At 48.8% G+C, this 19,663-nt stretch overlaps 4 protein-coding genes across 4 annotated transcripts; 2 read left to right on the top strand and 2 right to left on the bottom strand.

Annotated features, from left to right (window-relative positions):
- The first annotated feature begins 112 nt into the window (after positions 1-112).
- Positions 113-3,429, top strand: LOC117855930 (probable auxin efflux carrier component 9). The gene is made up of 5 exons (XM_034738329.2): positions 113-1,162; positions 1,275-1,360; positions 1,504-1,661; positions 2,356-2,432; positions 2,546-3,429. Exons 1-5 carry the CDS (start codon positions 285-287, stop codon positions 2,610-2,612), a joined length of 1,266 nt encoding a protein of 421 aa, XP_034594220.1. The 5' UTR covers positions 113-284; the 3' UTR covers positions 2,613-3,429.
- Positions 3,430-6,087: 2,658 nt separating this feature from the next.
- On the bottom strand, positions 6,088-7,602 carry LOC117855553 (EID1-like F-box protein 3). The gene has a single exon (XM_034737936.2). The coding sequence runs from the start codon at positions 7,362-7,364 to the stop codon at positions 6,471-6,473; it is 894 nt and encodes a 297-aa protein (XP_034593827.1). The 5' UTR covers positions 7,365-7,602; the 3' UTR covers positions 6,088-6,470.
- Positions 7,603-9,709: 2,107 nt separating this feature from the next.
- Positions 9,710-10,707, top strand: LOC117855746 (uncharacterized). The gene has a single exon (XM_034738122.2). It carries the CDS (start codon positions 9,774-9,776, stop codon positions 10,521-10,523), a length of 750 nt encoding a protein of 249 aa, XP_034594013.1. The 5' UTR covers positions 9,710-9,773; the 3' UTR covers positions 10,524-10,707.
- A 3,835-nt stretch (positions 10,708-14,542) lies between these two features.
- On the bottom strand, positions 14,543-19,394 carry LOC117856452 (4-diphosphocytidyl-2-C-methyl-D-erythritol kinase, chloroplastic). The gene is made up of 11 exons (XM_034738815.2): positions 19,081-19,394; positions 18,042-18,137; positions 17,871-17,939; positions 17,253-17,357; positions 17,101-17,157; positions 16,767-16,967; positions 15,847-15,939; positions 15,677-15,776; positions 15,482-15,581; positions 15,031-15,116; positions 14,543-14,858 (listed from the first exon to the last, which is right to left on the bottom strand). Exons 1-11 carry the CDS (start codon positions 19,282-19,284, stop codon positions 14,755-14,757), a joined length of 1,215 nt encoding a protein of 404 aa, XP_034594706.1. The 5' UTR covers positions 19,285-19,394; the 3' UTR covers positions 14,543-14,754.
- Positions 19,395-19,663: the final 269 nt, after the last annotated feature.

The raw sequence follows: 19,663 nt of genomic DNA, 5'->3' as shown, positions 1-19,663 counted from the left end.
GCACGGAGCCTACGAACCTGACACCACCATGCAGTCACGCGCCACCGATCAAATTCCGCGTCAACCCCCACAACACCTCCCAATCTGACACTATATATACACGTCCAAGCCAAAACCTAGGCTCTCCCACACTACAACACTTTGCAGTTTGCATTCCATCGATCGCTCACAAGATCGAGAGAGAGCAAAGATCGACGATCGAGGGTTTAGTGAGGTTCCTGATTGCTTACAGTTCAATTTGTTGTTAACAGACAGCTGGTGTATAGCTAAGCGCCGCCGGCACCATGATCCCGGGATCGGCCGTGTACCACGTGGTGGAGGCGATGGCGCCGCTGTACACGGCGGCGGTTCTGGGCTACGCGTCCGTGCGGTGGCTCAAGGCCTTCTCCGACGAGCAGTGCGCGGGGATCAACCACTTCGTCGCGCTCTACGCCGTGCCGGTGCTCATCTTCCACATGGTCTCCACCAACGACCCGTACCACATGAACGAGCGCCTCATCGCCGCCGACACGCTGCAGAAGGCCGTCATGCTGCTAGCCCTCACGGCGTGGGCCTTCTGGGCACACTTCCGCCGCCGGCGCGGAGGCGACGGCAAGGCGGCGGCGGTGGCTTCGCCGATCAAATGGGTGGTCACCAACTTCTCCGTGGCGTCGCTTCCCAACACCATCATCATGGGCGTGCCGCTCCTCGACGGCATGTACGGCTCCGTGTCGGGGGGACTCATGAAGCAGATCGTCGTCATGCAGTTCTGCATCTGGTACAACGTCGTCATCTTCCTCTACGAGTTCATGGCGGCGCGGGACGGCAGCGCCAAGATCAGCCCCGTGTCGGCGGCGGCGGCGCCGGCCGAGAAGCGCGACCGCATCGGCGAGAACGGCGGAAGCATTCATGCCGAGCGTAGTCAGAACCAGGTGGTCGTCAACATTGAGATCACCGAGGTGGCGGCGGCGGCGGATGCGTCGCCCACGGCACCACCAGAAAGCGGGGCCGCAGAGGCGGCGGCGGCGGCGGCCGAGGAGGTGGCAGCTGTCCCGCCGCCAGCGCCGGCCCAGCAGGTGCCACCGGTGATGCACGTCGTGTGGATGGCGGTGAAGAAGCTTCTCCAGATTCCCAATACCTACGCGAGCTTCCTTGGCCTCATCTGGTCTCTCATGGCATTCAAGTGCGTCACCCTTCCATTCTAGTATCATTTTTTAGTAACTTGTTGCCCTTTGCTAATAATTTTGTTTCCTAATGATTGCCCTAATTTGTTTTGTTTTCTCTGCGTCGATCAGGATTGGATTCTCGATGCCAAAAATCGTTGACGACTCTCTGTTCACCATCCACACAACCGCAGTTGGGTTGAGCATGTTCGCTTCAGGTCTTAGTCTGACCACCCTTCCTTTTGGAACGGTTTATTTTGGACTTGCTATACTCCTTTTTTTTTTAGGAAAACTTGCTAAACTTACACGTGAATGTTGTTGATTTCTGATAATAATGCAAACATGTACGAATCATTTTCAGGAACGTTCATAGCGCGTCAGTCACGGTTCGTGCCATGCGGGTACACCATCGCGTCGCTGTCCATGGTCCTCAAGTTCCTGATCGGTCCGGTGATCATGCTGCTCGTCTCGCTCGCCATCGGAATGCACGGCACCCTTCTGCACATTGCTGTCGTACAGGTGAGCCAACACATGAACACACGTCCTTTCTATTTCTGAGAGTATTTTGCGAACTCAAATTAAAGCACGGAGCCTTTAAAAAAGGACGAAAGCAAATTTGACACGACTACAAAATTAAATCTTTGGGACAGATACGTGCACACTCACAGTAAGACGGTGGCGTTTGCCTAGGCAGCCGCAACTTTCAGTTGTTGCACAACAGAAAAAAGGGCACTCGTTCATAATGAACAGATGCTGAACTGCACACGTTTCTAGTAGAATCAGGTATTCAGGTGTAGGGCAGGGCATGGTCGTGACAGCGCAACTGAGTCATCAGACGAAGCAAAGTCAGCTCCAAGTAGGTCGTCTGGGAGTACTTCGCTCGTGCAACGATCGTGTCCTCACTCGCCTGACCTTAGACCCGTTCTCTGCACCGTTTCACGTAGTTTATTTTGGTACGGAAGAGGAAAACGGCTGCCAACAAATTCCTAATCATAGCACTACTATAGAAACGTATAAAATAAAACTCGAAAACAGAGAGTGAAAAAAAAACAAGAACACGCCAATTTCAGGATAAGAACAAAAAAGCCGTAGTACATGATGAAGCCATTTGTCAGACGCTAGCTTGTTGTTTACAGCATATGATTATATGGAGAAGAAAATATTAGTAGTCTAATTACCTGAGCTCACAATTTGCACGTGCGTGCGACTGCAGGCGGCGCTCCCCCTGGCCGTAACCTCGTTCGTGTACGCGGAGGAGTACAAGGTCCACGCCGACATCATGAGCACCGGGTTTGTACCTGCTTTTACCGCTTGCTGCTGTTAACTTTGTAGACTCAAATTTCACTGGTTCTCCTGAATTCCATTTGACTTAGAATCTGGTTCGTTCGTTTCTGTGTTTTCAGGGTTATTCTCGGGATATTCATATCGCTGCCGGTCACGATTGTGTACTACATACTGCTGGGGCTGTGATGGAGGAAGCTGGTTGTTGAATTGCATGTCCAGCCACTAGTCCGGCTGTTCCTAACTCAGTCCCCGGGTAGCTCGTGTTAAAACATTTTTCAGTGTACAGCAAGGAACGGAAAGAAAGCCGTGTTGTAGAGGCGTGGTAGAGCTCGTGTGTTGCTGAAACATTTCAACGTACCCTTTATTGTTGGAAAAGAATAAAAAATCCAGTGGCCAGTGGGCAAACGCACCCAAACTAAACGGAATCGTGAAACGCGCTGGCAGCTGCATCGTTGCCAAACTCACGGGCTGCGAAAACTGACGGTTCAGGAATCAGGACGGAGGCCGGCGGGATCGCGTGCCCTGCTTCTTCTTCGGTCAGAAGACGCTGCGCGTGGCCGTGTTCCTGCAGAGCGCTCCCGCACGTTTTCGCGGCGGCGCATGGTCTGTGAATTGTGATTGACGTAGGACCGTACCGCCAACTACACAGGCGGAGGCGGGCATATTGCACGCGAGAAATGAGAGCATCTCCCTGAAAAATGAAGTTCCAAAAACTTAGTTTTAAGACATTACAAAAAATATTGGAAGGAAAAAATAGCCCTCCAACTAATAGTATCTAAAAAATTGATCCTAAAAAGATACAATTGCTTGACACGTCATCCATTTGTGGACCCAACACCTAGTTTTCCCGGCGTGAACTAACTCGGATTTTTTTGTTCTCCGCTGTTTTTTTCGTAGGATTGGTAGCACGGAGAGGAGGTCAAATTTTTCTCAGGATGGAGTCTGTATTGGGCATGCGAAAAAGTTCAGAATAAGATTAGATAATTGTTGGGGCATCGTTTTTTCACTTTCATTCCCAAAACTATTGAATGTGTTTATCAGTGCAGATGAATCTATACTGTATGTTTTTTTAGAAAAGGGTTGGATTTTATTGACACGGTACTTTTACATCCAGTCCCTGACAGGACAGACATGAGTACAAGAAAATTCACACAAAAATCATCAGTAGGAGCGCCTAGTGGTTTCGTTGTCGCCGACCGTTGTTGCCTCTTCCCAGTTCTTTTCCACCTCCCGCAGTAGAGAAGGCAAACTAGGATGGAGCTTGCAGCCGCATCCTAGATCGATGAAGAGTCCTCAAATTTTAAATAGCCCATCAGTTGCACGCCAAAAATGTTGGAGCATCTTTTTTTCATTTTCATTCTCAAAACTAATTATTGAAAGTGTTTATTGAGCAAGAGAGATGCTACCTTCTTTTCCTTTCTCTTCCTTTTCATGACCACATGTTCCGGCCCAGTTGTCTGTATCTGGGCCGCTCACCTGCAACGCGAGTGTGAACTGGATGCTAACGCCATGGCCCATGATCCAGGTGGTTGTCGTAAATCGGAAACATTGAAAATCCAAGTGGGCATAAAACTAAACGTGTCGTTCACAAAGATCTAGAGTCACCGGATCACCGGATCGATCATTTGTAATCGCCAACTGTTTGGGGCGGCCTCTTTTTTGCTAGCTACAAGCTACTAGGGTCACCATGATCCCGGGCTTGGCCGTCTACCATGCTGTGGAGACGATGGTGCCGCTATAAACGGCGGCGGTTCTTGGCTACTCGTACGTGCGGACGCAGGCAGCACTGACTGCGTCCGCAGTGACCTCATGTGCACAACCAAACACGAACTTTTTTATTTATAAAGATTGGGAGAGCTAACATTGTGCAAGGTGAGCAGTAGTGAACCCCGGTAGCTGAGTGAAAAAATATCCTCGCACTTGGATGGCCATGCAACAATCACCCATTGAAAAAAATGGTATTTTTTTCCATTTTGGCCATTTTGAAAAATAATCTTTACAATTATATCATCAGTGAAACTATTTCTAAAAATAGATCTTTTTTTTGACATGCCAGATGTGAACGCCGAGATATGCGGCTCGGCGTGACACAATGTAACGCTGAGCTTTGCCACGTCAGAGCTAGGTGGCAACCAAGCCAAAGCTCGGAATAAAACCATTTAACACTGCGATAATAAGACTCGGCATGACTCCAGCTCATGCCGAGTGCCTGCGACAGAGAAAGCTAACTCCTCATAATTGATCAAAAGTACATGTCGTGTATCAAATCAGGTCTTAATGAGTGAAGCAATCCAATGCATGAAGTTTTTATTGAATCATATGAAGGAGTGACCTGTGACATTTAATGTAGGTTTCAATCACATAACTTGAATATTGGTCCAAAACAAATCCGGAGGTTCCGGTTTGATGCCACATGTCTCTAACAGCTAACTATTTTGTTTTTGAGGGTGGCATATTTATAGTCCACATCCTCCCTGTTACTAGTTGTTGTTGCTGAGGTTGATGGTGCTTCCTTCTTGTTCTAAGCTATGCAAAAGCCAAGATAGCTTTCCCCAACACCTCTTTTGTGTGTGTTTGCGTGATCATAGAAAAATCTAGGGAGTTGGTTAGTAGTCTAGTAGAGAGGAGCAATTTGTGAGCATTAGAAAGCACTCAAACCCTTGAACACTGTTTTGACCTCCTAAACGGTTAGATGTTGCCTGTGAGCTCCCAAGGTTGTGGTGATGTGGTGAGCGTCGGGAAAGTTTGTGCCTCCGCAAGGGAAGAAAACTAGTTAAGTGGGGAAGTGGTGACAAAAGGCTTGGAGTGAATTGAAATAGATTCGTAACCTAAGGAGTTTCTCAATGGGGATTTATAGGATTCGCCTCGGTAAATCTGAGCTTGGGTGAAACAAGTAAAAATGAGATATGTTTTTATATATATTTTAGATTCTTTTTGTGAAAGACACACGAATTTATACATACCGTTGTAAGAAATTGTATGCTGATGTTGGTTGTCTTTACAAGTTATTGAAGAGAATGTTTTGAGAAACAATGCCGAACCTGATATTTTGGGTGCACTTGATGGTATATCACAATACCATGTTAAACATGCTCCTCTTATTGCGTTATTTTTTTTTTTTGGCTCCAGTAGGAACACGAAGGGTAGAAAACCTTATTTTTAATGATATATATAGAAATAAAAAACATTAGCAATGAAAATTGCAATGGTACATGATTCGATGGGCTCAGTCCTGGTCCAATACACATGGGCTGTATATATTCATTGCCCACACAAGTGGATTGAGCCGGCCCATTTGTTATAACTGCTTAAAACACATCACCAGCCACTTCATGCACTACAGTACTAGCCGGCAGTTGACACTTGTCTGTATAATAAACAGAGCTTATTGTAACTCAAATTTTGCTACGTTGTGGTAACAATTTGACATGCTAAACGTAACTACTGCAGTTTTCTCGGAGTAAATGTACGTCCTGGCAAGTTTTAGACTTCTAGTGAAGCAATCTAGGGGAGCCGGCGGCTGCCTGAGTGCCTAACTCTTCCAAGTACGTGCTGTAGTTCCCAACCAAGCAAGCAAGCAAGATAAGAAGGGGGGAGGCAGATGCTGTCTTGTCACCCGGGACCCGGGGCCAGGGAGCAGCAGACTCGACTCGAGCGCCTCTTCAAGTCAACACGCGACAGCTTGAAAGCGAGAAAACGGAGCAGGGTACAACAGGGCCGGCAACCGACAAAGCCGTGACGGCGGAAAACGAGTGTCCGATCACATCACGAAAAGGCTCCATCCAGCCGCGCGCACTGCTCGCCGGAACAGTAAACATCGTGGCTTATCCAGCCGCCGGCCAGTCAGTCAAAGCAGAAGCAGAGACCACGCGTGCTGCTGTTGCTGGCCACCCCAACGGCCCCAACGCAATGACGCACGCACAGGGCAGGGATCGACACCGATCTCCGCTACAGCATCAGTGCTACAGTTCGGACCGTAGGACAGCTACGCCTCTCTGCTACCAATCCATCGAACACATGGTAGTGGACCTGGAATGTCGCGAGCTACGACGCGGCACGGCCATCGTCGCTGCCGCTTTCCGTGGACGCGTCGTCGTCGTCATCCTCCGAGTCGCCGCCGCCGTGCTCGCCGTCGCTGGATGTGAGTCGCGCGAGCCAGCAGTTGCCGTGGAGGTGCCCGCTGACGCAGACGTAGTACTCGAGGCGGCCCTCGTAGGCGCCGAGCCTCCGCCACGCGATGCGCGGCACCATCCCGGCCGCCACCATGCTCCAGACGCGCGCGCCGCAGTAGGGGCAGCGCACGCGCGCCTCCAGCGCGGCCTGGCGCCCCACCAGGCACGCCCGGGTCCGGGAGCGCATGAACCCGCGGAACACGCCGCGGTAGGCGCCCACGTCGTCGTCCGCGCCCGGCGCGGCGTGCTCGCAGGGGTCCGACACGTAGAGGAGGTCGCCCCGGCACCGCCGCGCCAGGAAGCTCCGCCCGGAGGTCTTGGAGAACCGGGACACCCCCGTGGAGTGGCCCGGGACGGACGCCGACGCCGCGCCGCAGCAGAAGAGGAGCAGCTTCGCCAGCGCCGGCCACCCGCCCACAATGCGCCCGGGGGGCGGCGGGCCGCCCACCGGGACCCCTGTCAGCGAGGCCACCATCCGCGGGGCGCGGGAGATGCAGAGCTCCCGCCACAGCACGCGCTCCGCGACGGCGCGCAGGCGCCGGCTGACGCAGGCCACGGTGCAGACCGCCTTGGGGTCGAAGTTGATGGACCGGAACACCAGCGCCAGGACGTTCTCGTCCTGGATCCCCGTGTTCACGTCGCTGCTCCGCGACACCACAATGCCGCCGCCGCCGTCCCGGTAGCCCGCGCTGCCGGTGCCGCTCTCGCCCGCGCCGCTGCTCGACGCGCCGAAGAACCGGCGCGTGTTCCGCGCGCCCTCGCTCATCGCTCAGCGACCCCGCGTAGTTATGGGCTTTTTGTGGCACAGCTGCAGGCAGGACGAGCTCGGGGGATCGGTCAGCCAAGGTCGTGGGAGCGCCAGAAGAGCGTAGGCGATGCGGAGCGCGTGCAGGGGGTGGCAGTGCCAGGGGGGCGGAGGAGATATATGCGCTGCGTCTGCGCTCGACGCGAGCCGCGGCGGGCACTTCTCGTGCTCCCCGAAAGGCGTGGGTGTCGGGGCAGGGCACGACCGGGGGGGGGGGGGGGGGGGGGGGGGGGGGGGGCGTGGCGTGGCGCCGGCGGCGGGTTGGCAAGTGGACCACTCCGGCGTCGCGCGCCAATAATTAGTTACGGGGCTTAGCTGGATTGCCGGTGCGATCAGCGCGAGAACCATCCTGTCAATGGTCTCCTCGATCAACCAACCCAAATATCGCAGTCATCACCTACTCTCCCTCTCGCTGACTCAACTCTCTCTCTCTCTCTCAACCAAAGACGAGTACTGTCGAGTGCTACCTGACAGAGGATCTGGCGCGCCATTGCCATTTCCATACGCGCCCCGGCTTATTTTGAGGACGTCCATGTCGCCCGACGGCTCTACGGCCGCATTGTTTATAGCAGCGGTTCCTATCCGTAGGATTACTTAAATCCAGCCACCTTTCCGAATCGAGCCATGCCCGAGCCCGGCTGCCCGTCCGGCCCTCGATGAGCTCCAAGTGGGAAGACGGAAAACGATGGGGTGGCCGCCGCGGGACACGTGCCGGGAGACCAGGCCGTTGGGGGCGCACACGTGTCCCGCCGAATCCCGGGGAGCGGCCCCGGGCCACCTCCGCGGGGCACGTGCCGAGGGACGCGTGGCGGGCGTCCAGGCGCGGCGCCCGCACCTTCCGCAGTGCCGCCGGGTTTTATCCTATCCTACATTCCTACCCCGATTTTCACTTCTCTATTGTGCGCCTGCGCCGGATGGTGCTGGGCGCGGAGAGCGACACGTGAAACCATGCCCGCGTGGCACGAAAATATCTTGCCGGGTGTGATGTCATGCTGGGGGACACGTGTCGGCACCCGGAGGAGGTCGGGCATCCCGGCCGTACACGTACGTGGCTCGCCCGCTCCGGAGACGCTTGGCTCTCGACGGCGTCTTTTTGTTGGTTCAGCTGAGAATTTTGCCGTCGTGTGCTGCGCTTTTCGTTCCTTTCCTCTTGTGCTCAGAGCCTCGAACTGGGTGCCCGGAGTGCGTGAGAATGGTTCTAGATGCCCGACTGAAAGGGCACGGGGCGTGACGTGGGAAACATCTAGCGTGTGTCGCTCACGCTCGCGGACGGACACGTTAGGCGACGATCGCGCGAGCGAGAAACGTGCGTGATGGTAATTTGTAATTTTATTCTCCTACTACACCTGAGTAGGAGAAAAGTTCTCACTTTACTGAAACGTCATGGTGAGGCCTAGAAGCTCTAGCGGGCTTTAATGAGTGAAGGAATCGCTTTATATATGGCAGACAATGATCGATGCTGCTTGTTTGGATAGCCTAGGCAGAGCCGAGGAGCAGTACAGGTATAAGCCCCCCGAGCATGACCTGCAAGATGACAACATACGTACCCGGGTGGACGAGGGCTGGTTTGCTTCCTCTTACTTATTTTTGTCTAGATACTAATTAAGAATATTAAACGTAGACTATTTATAAAATCCATCATATAAGTGGAGGCTAAACGGCGAGACGAATCTATTGCCTAATTAGTCCATGATTTGACAATGTGTTGCTACAGTAAACATTTGTTAATAGATTCATCTCGCCGTTTAGCCTCCACTTATGTAATGGGTTTTGTAGATAGTTCACATTTAATACTTTTAATTAGTATCTAAACATTCGATGCGACACGTGCTAAAAATAAGTAAAAGGAACCAAACGCCCCCTGAGTCATACCAGTGCCACTGTACAACCCGAAGGTGGGTGGCGGTGGCAAGTTAATCGAAAAATACAAAATCACATATGTATCATATGGTTTATCTCAATTGTTGATTTATCTCCATCCAATCTTGCATACTCCGGGCATTTCTCACCTACTTTTAATATATCTCACCGTTGATTGAAAAATAAGTCCCATGTACAAGTGAAAAATCCATATCCAGTTAATCGATTAATTGGAAGAGGGTTGAGGATGGGCCGTGACCGACAGCAAGCCCACTTGTCACCTGCGTGCAGAACGGGCCGTGTGCACCAGGGGGTCTGGTCATGGTGCGTCCGATGCCTGGGCCCTCCCCGTGGCACCGCGCCTTCACGACGGGCCCGACAGCACCTGCAACGCTGCAAAAGCGGCAGCAGCCAGCAGATGGCCGAACGGCCTGGGTACGGGACGGCAAGTTGCCGCGCGGGCGGTGGCGTCCTCGTCCCGTCATCGTCAGGCGTCACTGCGTCAGTCACATGGTTCCATCACCAAAATTCATCGCCAAAGCGAAGCCATGGCCCAAGGCGAGCAGCGCACGCGCGCGGTGGATCGCCTCCCCATCCCACGCCCACCAGGGCACCAGGCACCCACCCACGCACCCACCCGCGCGGACTCCCCCCTGCCCAGCGCCGCAGCGCCCCGCGCCCCTCGACCCCCCGCCCCCCTCCACTCTAGCTCTAGCCCGAATGGCGGCGGAGGCCCAGGCCGAGAGCCCCGGGCCGGTGCCGCCTCCTCCCCCGGCGCGCGGGAGCTCCTCGGCTTCTCCCGAGAAGCGCGCGCTCCTTGTCCCGGGGGCCGACGACATCGGCGGGGGCGGAGAGGAGGAGGAGGAAGAGCGGCGGCGGCTGCCGGACCCGAAGCGGCGGCGCGCGTGCGTCGCCGCGCTCGACAGCGTTCCCACGGCGGCGGCCGCGGAGGCGGAGGGAGCGGGCGTGCCCGGCTCGGGCGGCGACGCGGACGGCGGCGCGTCCTTCTCGTTCCAGCACGCCCGGGGCGGGTTCGTGGCGCTGGAGACCACGCCCAAGTTCGGCTCCTTCAACCCGCCGGGGGAAGACGCCGAGCTGGCGAACCTCGATCTGAAGCCTGCGGAGGGCGGCGCCGGCGGGGAGGGTTCGCGGGAGGCTGACGGTGGAGCCCCCTCGGCGTCGGCTCGTGGGGCGGAGGGCAACGACGACAGCGCTCAGGTAGTTGGCGGCGGCGAAGTGGATGGCCAAAACCAGACATGAGCGGACGAGCGGTGGCTTGGTTTTGGACATAGAAGTTGCTTCACTGTAGGCGGCCGAACATAGATTGCTTTGTTCGCCAGTGTGTTCCTACTTGGTTGCTCCTAGATGATTTCTATGCATGACCACTATTTCTGTAATGGAAAAATAGGTAAATTCTTCCTCGAACTTTTTGTTCGAGGGTCAACTTTGTCCCTCGACCCTTCCACGGACCAATTTAGTCCTCGAGCTTCTATTTTTCGGTTCAATCTCATCCTCCATCCGAGCTGGACCTCCACGTAGACATGACACGTCATCCAACCAAGTCTTAGTGTTTTGCTACACAGTTCAAAAGTCCAAAGTACCCTCAATTTTTTCTGCATCCACAGCGCCTGTAATAGCGTCATTATCTTCTCTTTTTCCCCGCACAACCGGCTCTCCATTACACTAGAAGAGTAAATTGCTACTAGTATCACAAGTCAACGACTACCAATAACTACTAGCATGAACAACAATTAACACGGAGCAAGTAAAGCGTAAACACATTGTTGACGGAGCAGCTTTGCTCCCTGGATAGATCAATCCTCTTCCGTAGGTGTGTAAGCTGGGGAGAGCCTGTTTTTTTTTTGTTTTTTTTTGTTTTTTTTTTTGTTTTTTGCTGCAACTGCTTGCCGAGGAAGGCCTCGAGGAAGAGCTGCTGCGCATCGAGCATCGGCAGGGTGCGCTTCATCTCTGACTCCCTCCGTTCCTTTTCCATCTGGAGGGACAGCTCCAGCTAGCGATCCTCTATCAGCAGGAACCCCTCCCCGACGGGCCGCAGCGTATCGGCCACCCCATTCGGTTTGCTGCCTCAGAACAGATGGAGTGAGAGAGGCGAAGCCAAATGAAACAAGAGTATATAGGACATTTGTTATAGTGGATCACGCGCCCAGGTGACGTGGAATGCCACTTGGCTGTTGCCTATTTTGCCTCTTCTATGAAAGGACGAACTTGCCTATTTTGCCTTCTGTAATCACGTTGATTTACATTAATTGTTATAACAGTCGACAATCCATTTTGTCTGAAATCGATAACTGTTTAGTTGACAGACCTGTATAACCCACAAAATTGAGGTCAAATGCAACCTGGGTCAGTCAGTCAGCAACCGAGGCCATAGCAGGCCGTCGTTGCTGAACTTGGCTTTGGATGAGATTGGTTGCCTTCTCTGTGACCTTTGGTTCCCCGTCGCAAGTTGAGGTGAGGAAGCAAAGCCTCTCTAAAAAAGAGATCGACACCTCAGACTTGCTTTTTGAAATGAACTCCTCAGAATTGCTAATGAACAGCGTTTTGGCGGTTCCTACTTCCTACATCGATGACTCGACAATTCAAACTCATAGCCTGTGTTATCCAGGCACCACCTTTCTATGTTTGGGAACACGTCTGCTTGCGAACAATTTCTTCAAAGATATAAACCAGCGCGGCAGCGACATTATTTCCACTTTGAAAACGGAAGCGGATGCAAAATGGACCCAAACAAAATATCCAGAAAGAAAATAATAAGAGTATAAATTTTGCTGCCACCACACGGCATACCTAGATCTTGTGGTATGCCGTTTGTGGTGTTTTCGCCCCTTGAGTAGAGCCGCGAGCTCCTCTTGCATTGGCAACTCTCAGTTTTGTACTATGGGCACTTGGAGCCGAAAACCTCTCCTAATCCTCACTCTCCTAATAAACATTTACCCACCAATATCAATAGTATAAAGCCAGTGGCGGAGCTTTGCTCCAAGATCCAGTAGGGGCTGAAAGGAGATAACAATGGAAAAGGTTGATCATTCTCAAAGCTTAGTTAGCTGATGATGCAGATCTCTAATGGAGTTTGAAAAAAAAAACTAATGGGATCATGGTTCATGCTGATCGATCTCACTGAAGCTCTGCCCTTGTATAAAACTATAGAATGACTTAGGACGTAGGCCGCAGCCCATTCCACCACCCGCAGTAACCTAACCCGATCCCGCTTCGCGTATCACTATCACCACCCACCAACTTGTCCTCATCATCCCTCAGCAAGCACTACTGTCAGCCGCGCACGCAGATGGCGGGCCGTACCTCTTCCAAGTTCCAGTTGGCTCGTCATTACGCCAACAACTATGTATTAACTTTGCCATCTTAATAAATGTCTCAATACAATATGAGTAGGGAATGCAAACCATGCCGAACTATTCCAGAACTTCTTCATTGGTTGTACATGTTGTCTTCTTACTGGTTAGGTAGAAGCAACTTGGTGTGATCGTCTCATTTACTATATGCATCGGAGACGACCTGACGAGCGAAGACGACGACCTCGAGATTGGAATTCTTGTTTCTGAGGGGAGTAAAGATACTGGTGCTTTCATTTCACTTAAGGATCCATATGTATTTTTTTTCTAATACATGTCCACGTATTATCTCGTCTTTGACAAGAGTGGGCAAACTAATTATTTATTTTCAACTAAGGACCATCCTCGTGTGGCATGTGATACTTTTGCCATTTAGCTGGTGGAGTTTCTAAAAAAGCTGGCAGAATGTAACCTGCTGGAAAAAAAAAGAAGTTTGAGATGCATGCTTGCCACATTTTATCTTAGATGCTATCCATGCTTATATTTGTGTTTCTGACAAAATCCAAACTTATATGAAAATCAGCTATGCTATCATCCTACAATGTCTTCATGGCTCCAAACCTACAAAAAAAACCCTACAGTTGCTATTGGTTGGAGATCTCACTGTGTTCAAGAATTTTTTTTACTTGAGAGCATCACAGAGAGCAAAGCTCTCATTCATCACCGAGCATCTAGAAGTCTGCTCGGTGCTCTAGGTACGTAGTTCAGAACTTCATGTTAAAACTGTTGGTCACTTTGAGCAGAGCCAAGAGATCGACCTGTCAATCTCTGCAGCACGAGAAGCCTGTAGGGGTTAAGCATGCTTCACAGCTTCAGCACGAGAAGCCCCATCATGCGCTTACAAATTTGTTATCTGGAAACACCTGTGTGTATAAATGAACAATACCTGCAGGATTATATTTTGAATCACGATGCTATAATCCCACCAAGAGTTAGAGTGTGTTTGGTTAGTTGTATCATTTGATTTATGTATGAAATGATTCAAAATAATAATGATCCTTTTGTTTGGTTAGGTGAATTGGACCAACTCATCCAGGATGAGACCATCCCACTTAATATATTATTCTACTAATTAGAGTGAAGCATATGGTACAAGTAAATTGGTTGAACCATCCCATCCAAGATCATCCATGCATGCATCATGTGGTGCATGCAACCAAACACACCCTTAGTTTTCGACTACCTCGTCTGAATGCTCGTAACAAGTAACAGTATTACACTTGGTTACCTTCGGGTCGAATCGTCGATGGTGTTGCGCACGACGGAGTATTCGCACCGTTGTTTCGAGATCACGATTCACGTGCGCTATCGTTAAAAGTGTTAAAAGTTAAGCATGTCATTTTCCTATGTTTGTTTGATCCTACAATAATTTTCTCCCTCAAACAGGCAGGAGAACTTCATGGTCCAATTTCAAGCCGAGAGATCGGCAGGGTAGATTTTTACACGGATTCGCACCGCATACTTACTAAAAAGAAATTACCAAAAGAACACCACCACCTTCTAGTCCATCCTACAACAATTACAGAAGAAACTTCTCATGGATCCATTAAAATGCCTGTTGGCCAAATCAATGATTGCTATACTGAAAATGATCATTTCAGAATCAGATTTTCTTATGAACAAATGCCGACATCGACAGTCGACACTGTTAAGTTCTAACATGTCGAGATGTTGATCGCAGCCTGGATGATCAATGGTCAGTCAGTAAACGGTACTGGCGAATCTTCTTTGCTAAACACGTCCTTGGACGAGATCGGTTCCCTGTACCACTTCGAGATTTCTATACATGATTATTGTTGTTTTGTTATCACGTGTATTTACGATGTTAAAAGTTTGAGGAATGCAATCCATTTTGTCTGTCGGATACTCATGCTACTACATGTAACCAAGAAACTTCACCTGGAGCCATTTGGTAACTGTCTGTTGACAGAACTCGTGGTTACTATACTGAAAAAATGATACCCATTTCATGGGATCAGATTGTCTTATGAACAAGGTGATCTTGTGAATTCTTTTTCCTAACACACAGTAAACAATCTGTTTTGTCTCTGTTTTATTTTCGGCTCACCTGTACAGCCCACAAAATTGAGATCAAATGCAGAACCAGAGTCTATCACAATTCAATCAATAACTGAGGCTGGTAAGTCGTCTTTGCTGAACGCGGCTTTGGACGAGATGGGTTCCCTGTACCACTCGTTCTCATCGCGAGTGAGGAAGCAAGCCTCTGCACAAAAACACACCAACCCTTTCAAAATGATGGTTCCAATGTGTTAATACTTACACAACTACACTCCATCACTACAGCTTTCTCCTGTTCGTTTGACAACTCAGAAGTGACTGAATCCTTCTTGGCTGCACGAAAATGAAAATGATGTGGAGTAGAACGATCAGCATACCTGACACGAAAACATCCTTATAGTCATCATCATCATATACGAACGCAGGTGGATCTGGAGAACCAATTCCAACAATTGTGCTTCCACTGCAAGGGATATCAAAGGTATTGGTGTCACAGCTTAGACAATGGCAATAATGTACAGTTGGAAACGCACAGATATTAATCTGCAGATGGATCAATGCATGGTAAGCTATGGTAGATACACATCACGGTGTCACAAATCATATATGGCATATGCTAATTGACAGACAGAATGGCTGGCAGTTCCTACACCAACCCCCCTACAGTTAAATTCATAGCTGGTGCTCTCCAGACACACCCTTTGTACTAACTACATCCCAGGCAAAATGATATGATGATGGCAATTGCCACCAATGCATCTTTGAGAACATGTGTACTTGTTAACAAACAGATTCTTCAAAGAGCTTAACCAAAATAGCTCTCCTTACCTTCCTGACATAAAAACAGCATTGTAATCATCCCTGCTAGCTGCAATAATTCGTTTCTTCAACCTCTTAAGTGATGGTAGCACCTCAAAAGCTGGAGGCTCTGGAAAAAAGAAACAGAAGCACAGGTACTGATGAAACTTAAGTTATTAAACAAACGATGCTAAAACTAAATATATTATTACGAGATATAAATACCTAGGTCATTAACACAGACATCTTGTGATATCCCGTTTTGAGTTATTTCTTTGAGCAAGGTCAAAGGATCAGCTTTGCTAGCTTGTTCCAACCTGAATCTCTGAAGAACAAGAAGCTTATGAGCGAAACCTATGAATTTCAAAGTAAGAAAGTAAGTGTTCACTAATTACCTTGTAAACTTCAGCAGTTGAGCATGCTTCAGGTGGCTTTATAAGAACCATTGGTAAATTCTCCAGCAAGGGATTTGGGATATCTTCGACAATCTACATTTAAGTTGAAATCTACATATTATGATCAGACACTGCACGGAGCTAAACATTACGCGTGGATGTAGATGTCACCATCTAGTGTGTAGTTATTACTAAAACAGGTAGCTAATCAATTTTTCTAGAAGAGTACATGATCATAGTTTAAAGAAGGTGACTTTTATAAAAAAGAAACTAGTAAGACAAGATAAGCTAAACAGCAATAACATGAATGCATGATCAGCTAAATCAACTTCACTCTGTGGTAAAGTATGATATATAATTACAGATGCACTTGTATCTAACTTCAAAGAATCATCAGCAAGGATAATCCCTGCTACAAGAACAATTAAAGTATATGCATACTGGTAAGTATTTTGTGGACAACCATTTCTTGTGCATAAGCTGGTCAGCTATCACTGTAACATAGAGTTTTACAGATAGAAACACGGAGCAAACTGTAGAAACTATTAACATTCACTAGAACTACAGTAATTTTGGAAGATCCATACTGTACTGCTGATTTATGATACAGAGCAGGCAAGTCAATATCACAGGAGCCTCACTCAATCAGTGGAACCAGAGAAAGGGTTGGGAAGGTCATTCAATTCGTGTGTGCACCATGATTTTTTGCATTACAAGGCTTTCAGTGGAGAATTTTGTTAGAGGTTATAATGTTAGGCCCTTGTCATAATGTTTGTAGCTTATTTGCACCCCCCCCCCCCCCCAACATCTTGTAACCCTGATTCTGCTGCAGGGTCAGAGGGACTAAACTTGGAAGAGCTTATACTTATTACCTAGAACGAAAATCTTTAGGAATTTACTAGATGCCACATGAAACATACCTCTCCTCTACCGGTACAATATGCTGCTCCTCGTGAAAAGAAAAAGGGGATATCTGATCCAATCTCACCAGACCACTCTTGAAGATCCTTTTCTGAAGCTATGCAGCCAGCAAACTGGTTAGCAGCCCATAGTGCAGTTGCAGCATTACTGCTTCCACCACCAAGACCAGCACCAGTTGGGACCTTCTTATCAAGATGTATCTACATTCAGATGTAAATGACATTAAACTTAATACCCAACTTAACAGTTAAATTTCAATAAAATTTTAAGTACATTAATGGCAAAAGAATGAGCAATTTCTCAAGACAAGAGGGTTTGCATAATTAACAGTACCCAAAAAAAGTTATCAGTCCCAGTTTTCTGCCGGTAAAGGTTGAGCGCCTTGATGATCTGCAGGTTCATAGTAAAGTCAGGGAAGCTGAAAATATCAAGTGTGCATCTATTATACTACTAGTAATATGTCAAAATATATAGGGCCATCATACCAAATTGCTTTCATCAACTGGTACACCTGGGACATTGGTTGACAGGCGATCTCTGCTCCTACTTGGTGACAATGAGAATTTGATTGTATCACCCAAACTTATGACCTGAGAGTTCATTATTAGAACTAGCGCATACAGATGATATTTCACAGCAATTGTCATTCAGACTAGAATGTCTAAACATACACAAGTTAACGTAAAGCTACAACATCAAAACATATTCTCTTGAGTGACAGTCTTGCAAAGAGAAGAATCAGAGCTTCAAGGAAGTTGAGTTGATTGCAACATGCACAAACATAACAACAACCTTTGAATAACAATTCATGTACATTATTTCAATGGTATTCACTTTGCTGTCGACTATAGTATTATGTGATTTTTATCTTTTGTCCTTTTGATATTAAGTCACATGCTGATACAAAATTCCTTCACACCATATCTATTCTACTGCTTTTAACATAATAAACCTACTCTTTCTTCCCAAAGCCCTAGAATGTTTATGTTTTTTCTTAAACTGGTAGGACTCTATGAATAAGGCTGGGCAACACACAAGTTTACAAAAGCACCGTTTGTATAACACACATGCAGGAAAAGCAAATCAGGCACAAAAAAGCTCACATGAAACAGAGAAGCCAGGTCATGAAACCCATCTGGTCTCTTCCCCGTTATCCTCAAGAACACATTAATCTGCATTGCAAAGATGCACATGAGCCTTAATCTGAAGCACAAAGAAGCAAGCAAAAATGTCTCAAATACTAATCAGTAATCAGAAACAAGATAGTAGCATACTTTGCAAGGTGAGAATAGGTTGAGACGTGTCATCCCTGCATCCTTGTCAATTTGGTCCGCTATCTGGTTAAACTTTGCTTGTGGGTCATAAGAGACCTAAAACATACACCGTCATAACTCGCAATAATAAGAAAACTGCAACAGATTTTCTTGATTTCCCTAGTAAACAGAAGATTTTTCATAATTCCAAGGAAAAATAATGATGCCAGAATTCAGGAACCAAGCTGGTAAAAGCTAGAAAAAAAAGAGAGGAAATAACTAAATAATGAATCAAGCCCTTTAGAAATCACTGGCAGAGTATAGTAACATATTAATGCGGGGCTTATCCTTAAAAGTTTGTGTTATACACTATCATGTACTCCCTCCATCCCAAATTATAAGTCGCTTTGACTTTTTTGATACATTCACTTTGCTATGTATATAGATATAACAATATGTCTAGATGCATAGCAAAGTGGATGTACCAAAAAAGTCAAAGCCACTTATAATTTGGTATGGAGGGAGTAATTTTCATGGATGTATATTCATATAATCTCAGGTTAGTTGAAAAATGGGGCCTAAAATAGGAAAAAGTTTGGATGCCACACAGGACACGGTAGCCTAAAAAAGGGAACTTTGAAGCACGTTGCGGGACAGCTCAAAGCATAAACAAGTTTCATAGCCGCAGAGAATTGACTATAGAGGACGTTTTCCATGGTCTGGTTAGTGGTTACCATCTACTCTGCTGTGATGTAAGGGACGCTACGCAAGAGAGGAGACGCTCGCCTCGGCAACAGCCAACAGGCAACGGTGGGCGGTGGCATCGCCGCGCGAGGGCAGGGTCGTCAACGGCGACCTAGAGAAGCGGCGGGAATGTATAGAATCACCGCAGAAACGGAAATCCTTCTCACGTTTCCCGTTTCGTAAATTCCCACGAACCGAAACGGACGAACAGCGCCGCGAATCCTACGGTTCTCCACCATGTTCTCCCGCAATCAGAACAACCTTTACCAATGTTTCCAATCCCCGCGCATAATCGTGGGTTTAGCAAGGCGCGTACCTCCACTTGCCTCCTCCCTTGCTCGAACGACGCGGCGACCCTCAGGCTGGCACCCCGGCAGCCCCCGGCGCTCGAGCCGGGGCTCGCCGCGGGAGACGCCCGCGCCGGCGGCCGGGCCTGGGAGCGGAGGTTCCTGGGCGCGGCCGGGCTGGCGCGGTGGGACGAGTAGAGGCTCTGGGACAGGAGGTGCGCGGAGCAAGCCATGGCCGCTGCCCCTGCCCGGAGTAGTGAGTGCGCTGCCTGCGCTTGCTTTGGAGCTGGATAATCCGAAGCAAGTTTTTCGGAGTTGGATATGACGACGGATATGCCCCGGTCAAGCGGTCGTACTCCTCGTCATCGACATGTGTTTGGAAATTTGGAAATTTCTGCGGGTTTTAGGCGATTTTGTCCGTCTGCCGATGACGAAATGGACGCCAGGATGTCGTGCCTGCTCCCTCGTGTTAGGACTCGTGGAAGACGTGGAAATCACCGTCCATTCTCCAATCTGGTTCAAGAACATGCTTCTCGTTTTCTAGCATGGAAATTGGCTGGCTGTGTGCGGTCGGAAAATATTTCCTTTATCTACAAAAAGCATGGAAATTGG

Source organism: Setaria viridis, chromosome 5, assembly GCF_005286985.2.
Source record: "Setaria viridis chromosome 5, Setaria_viridis_v4.0, whole genome shotgun sequence".
Lineage (NCBI taxonomy): Eukaryota > Viridiplantae > Streptophyta > Magnoliopsida > Poales > Poaceae > Setaria > Setaria viridis.
Note: the sequence above shows the minus strand (reverse complement) of the source record. Positions and strands in the feature narration are given on the sequence as shown.

Coding starts and splice junctions, on each gene's coding strand:
- LOC117855553 (XM_034737936.2), bottom strand. CDS start 7,364: ATGAGCGAGGGCGCGCGGAACACGCGCCGGTTCTTCGGCGCGTCGAGC.
- LOC117855746 (XM_034738122.2), top strand. CDS start 9,774: ATGGTTCCATCACCAAAATTCATCGCCAAAGCGAAGCCATGGCCCAAG.
- LOC117855930 (XM_034738329.2), top strand. CDS start 285: ATGATCCCGGGATCGGCCGTGTACCACGTGGTGGAGGCGATGGCGCCG. Junction 1,163..1,274: donor TGGTCTCTCATGGCATTCAA/GTGCGTCACCCT, acceptor TGCGTCGATCAG/GATTGGATTCTCGATGCCAA. Junction 1,662..2,355: donor TGCACATTGCTGTCGTACAG/GTGAGCCAACAC, acceptor GTGCGACTGCAG/GCGGCGCTCCCCCTGGCCGT.
- LOC117856452 (XM_034738815.2), bottom strand. CDS start 19,284: ATGGCTTGCTCCGCGCACCTCCTGTCCCAGAGCCTCTACTCGTCCCAC. Junction 17,358..17,870: donor ACCTGGCTTCTCTGTTTCAT/GTGAGCTTTTTT, acceptor ATGAACTCTCAG/GTCATAAGTTTGGGTGATAC. Junction 16,968..17,100: donor GGACTGATAACTTTTTTTGG/GTACTGTTAATT, acceptor ATCTGAATGTAG/ATACATCTTGATAAGAAGGT.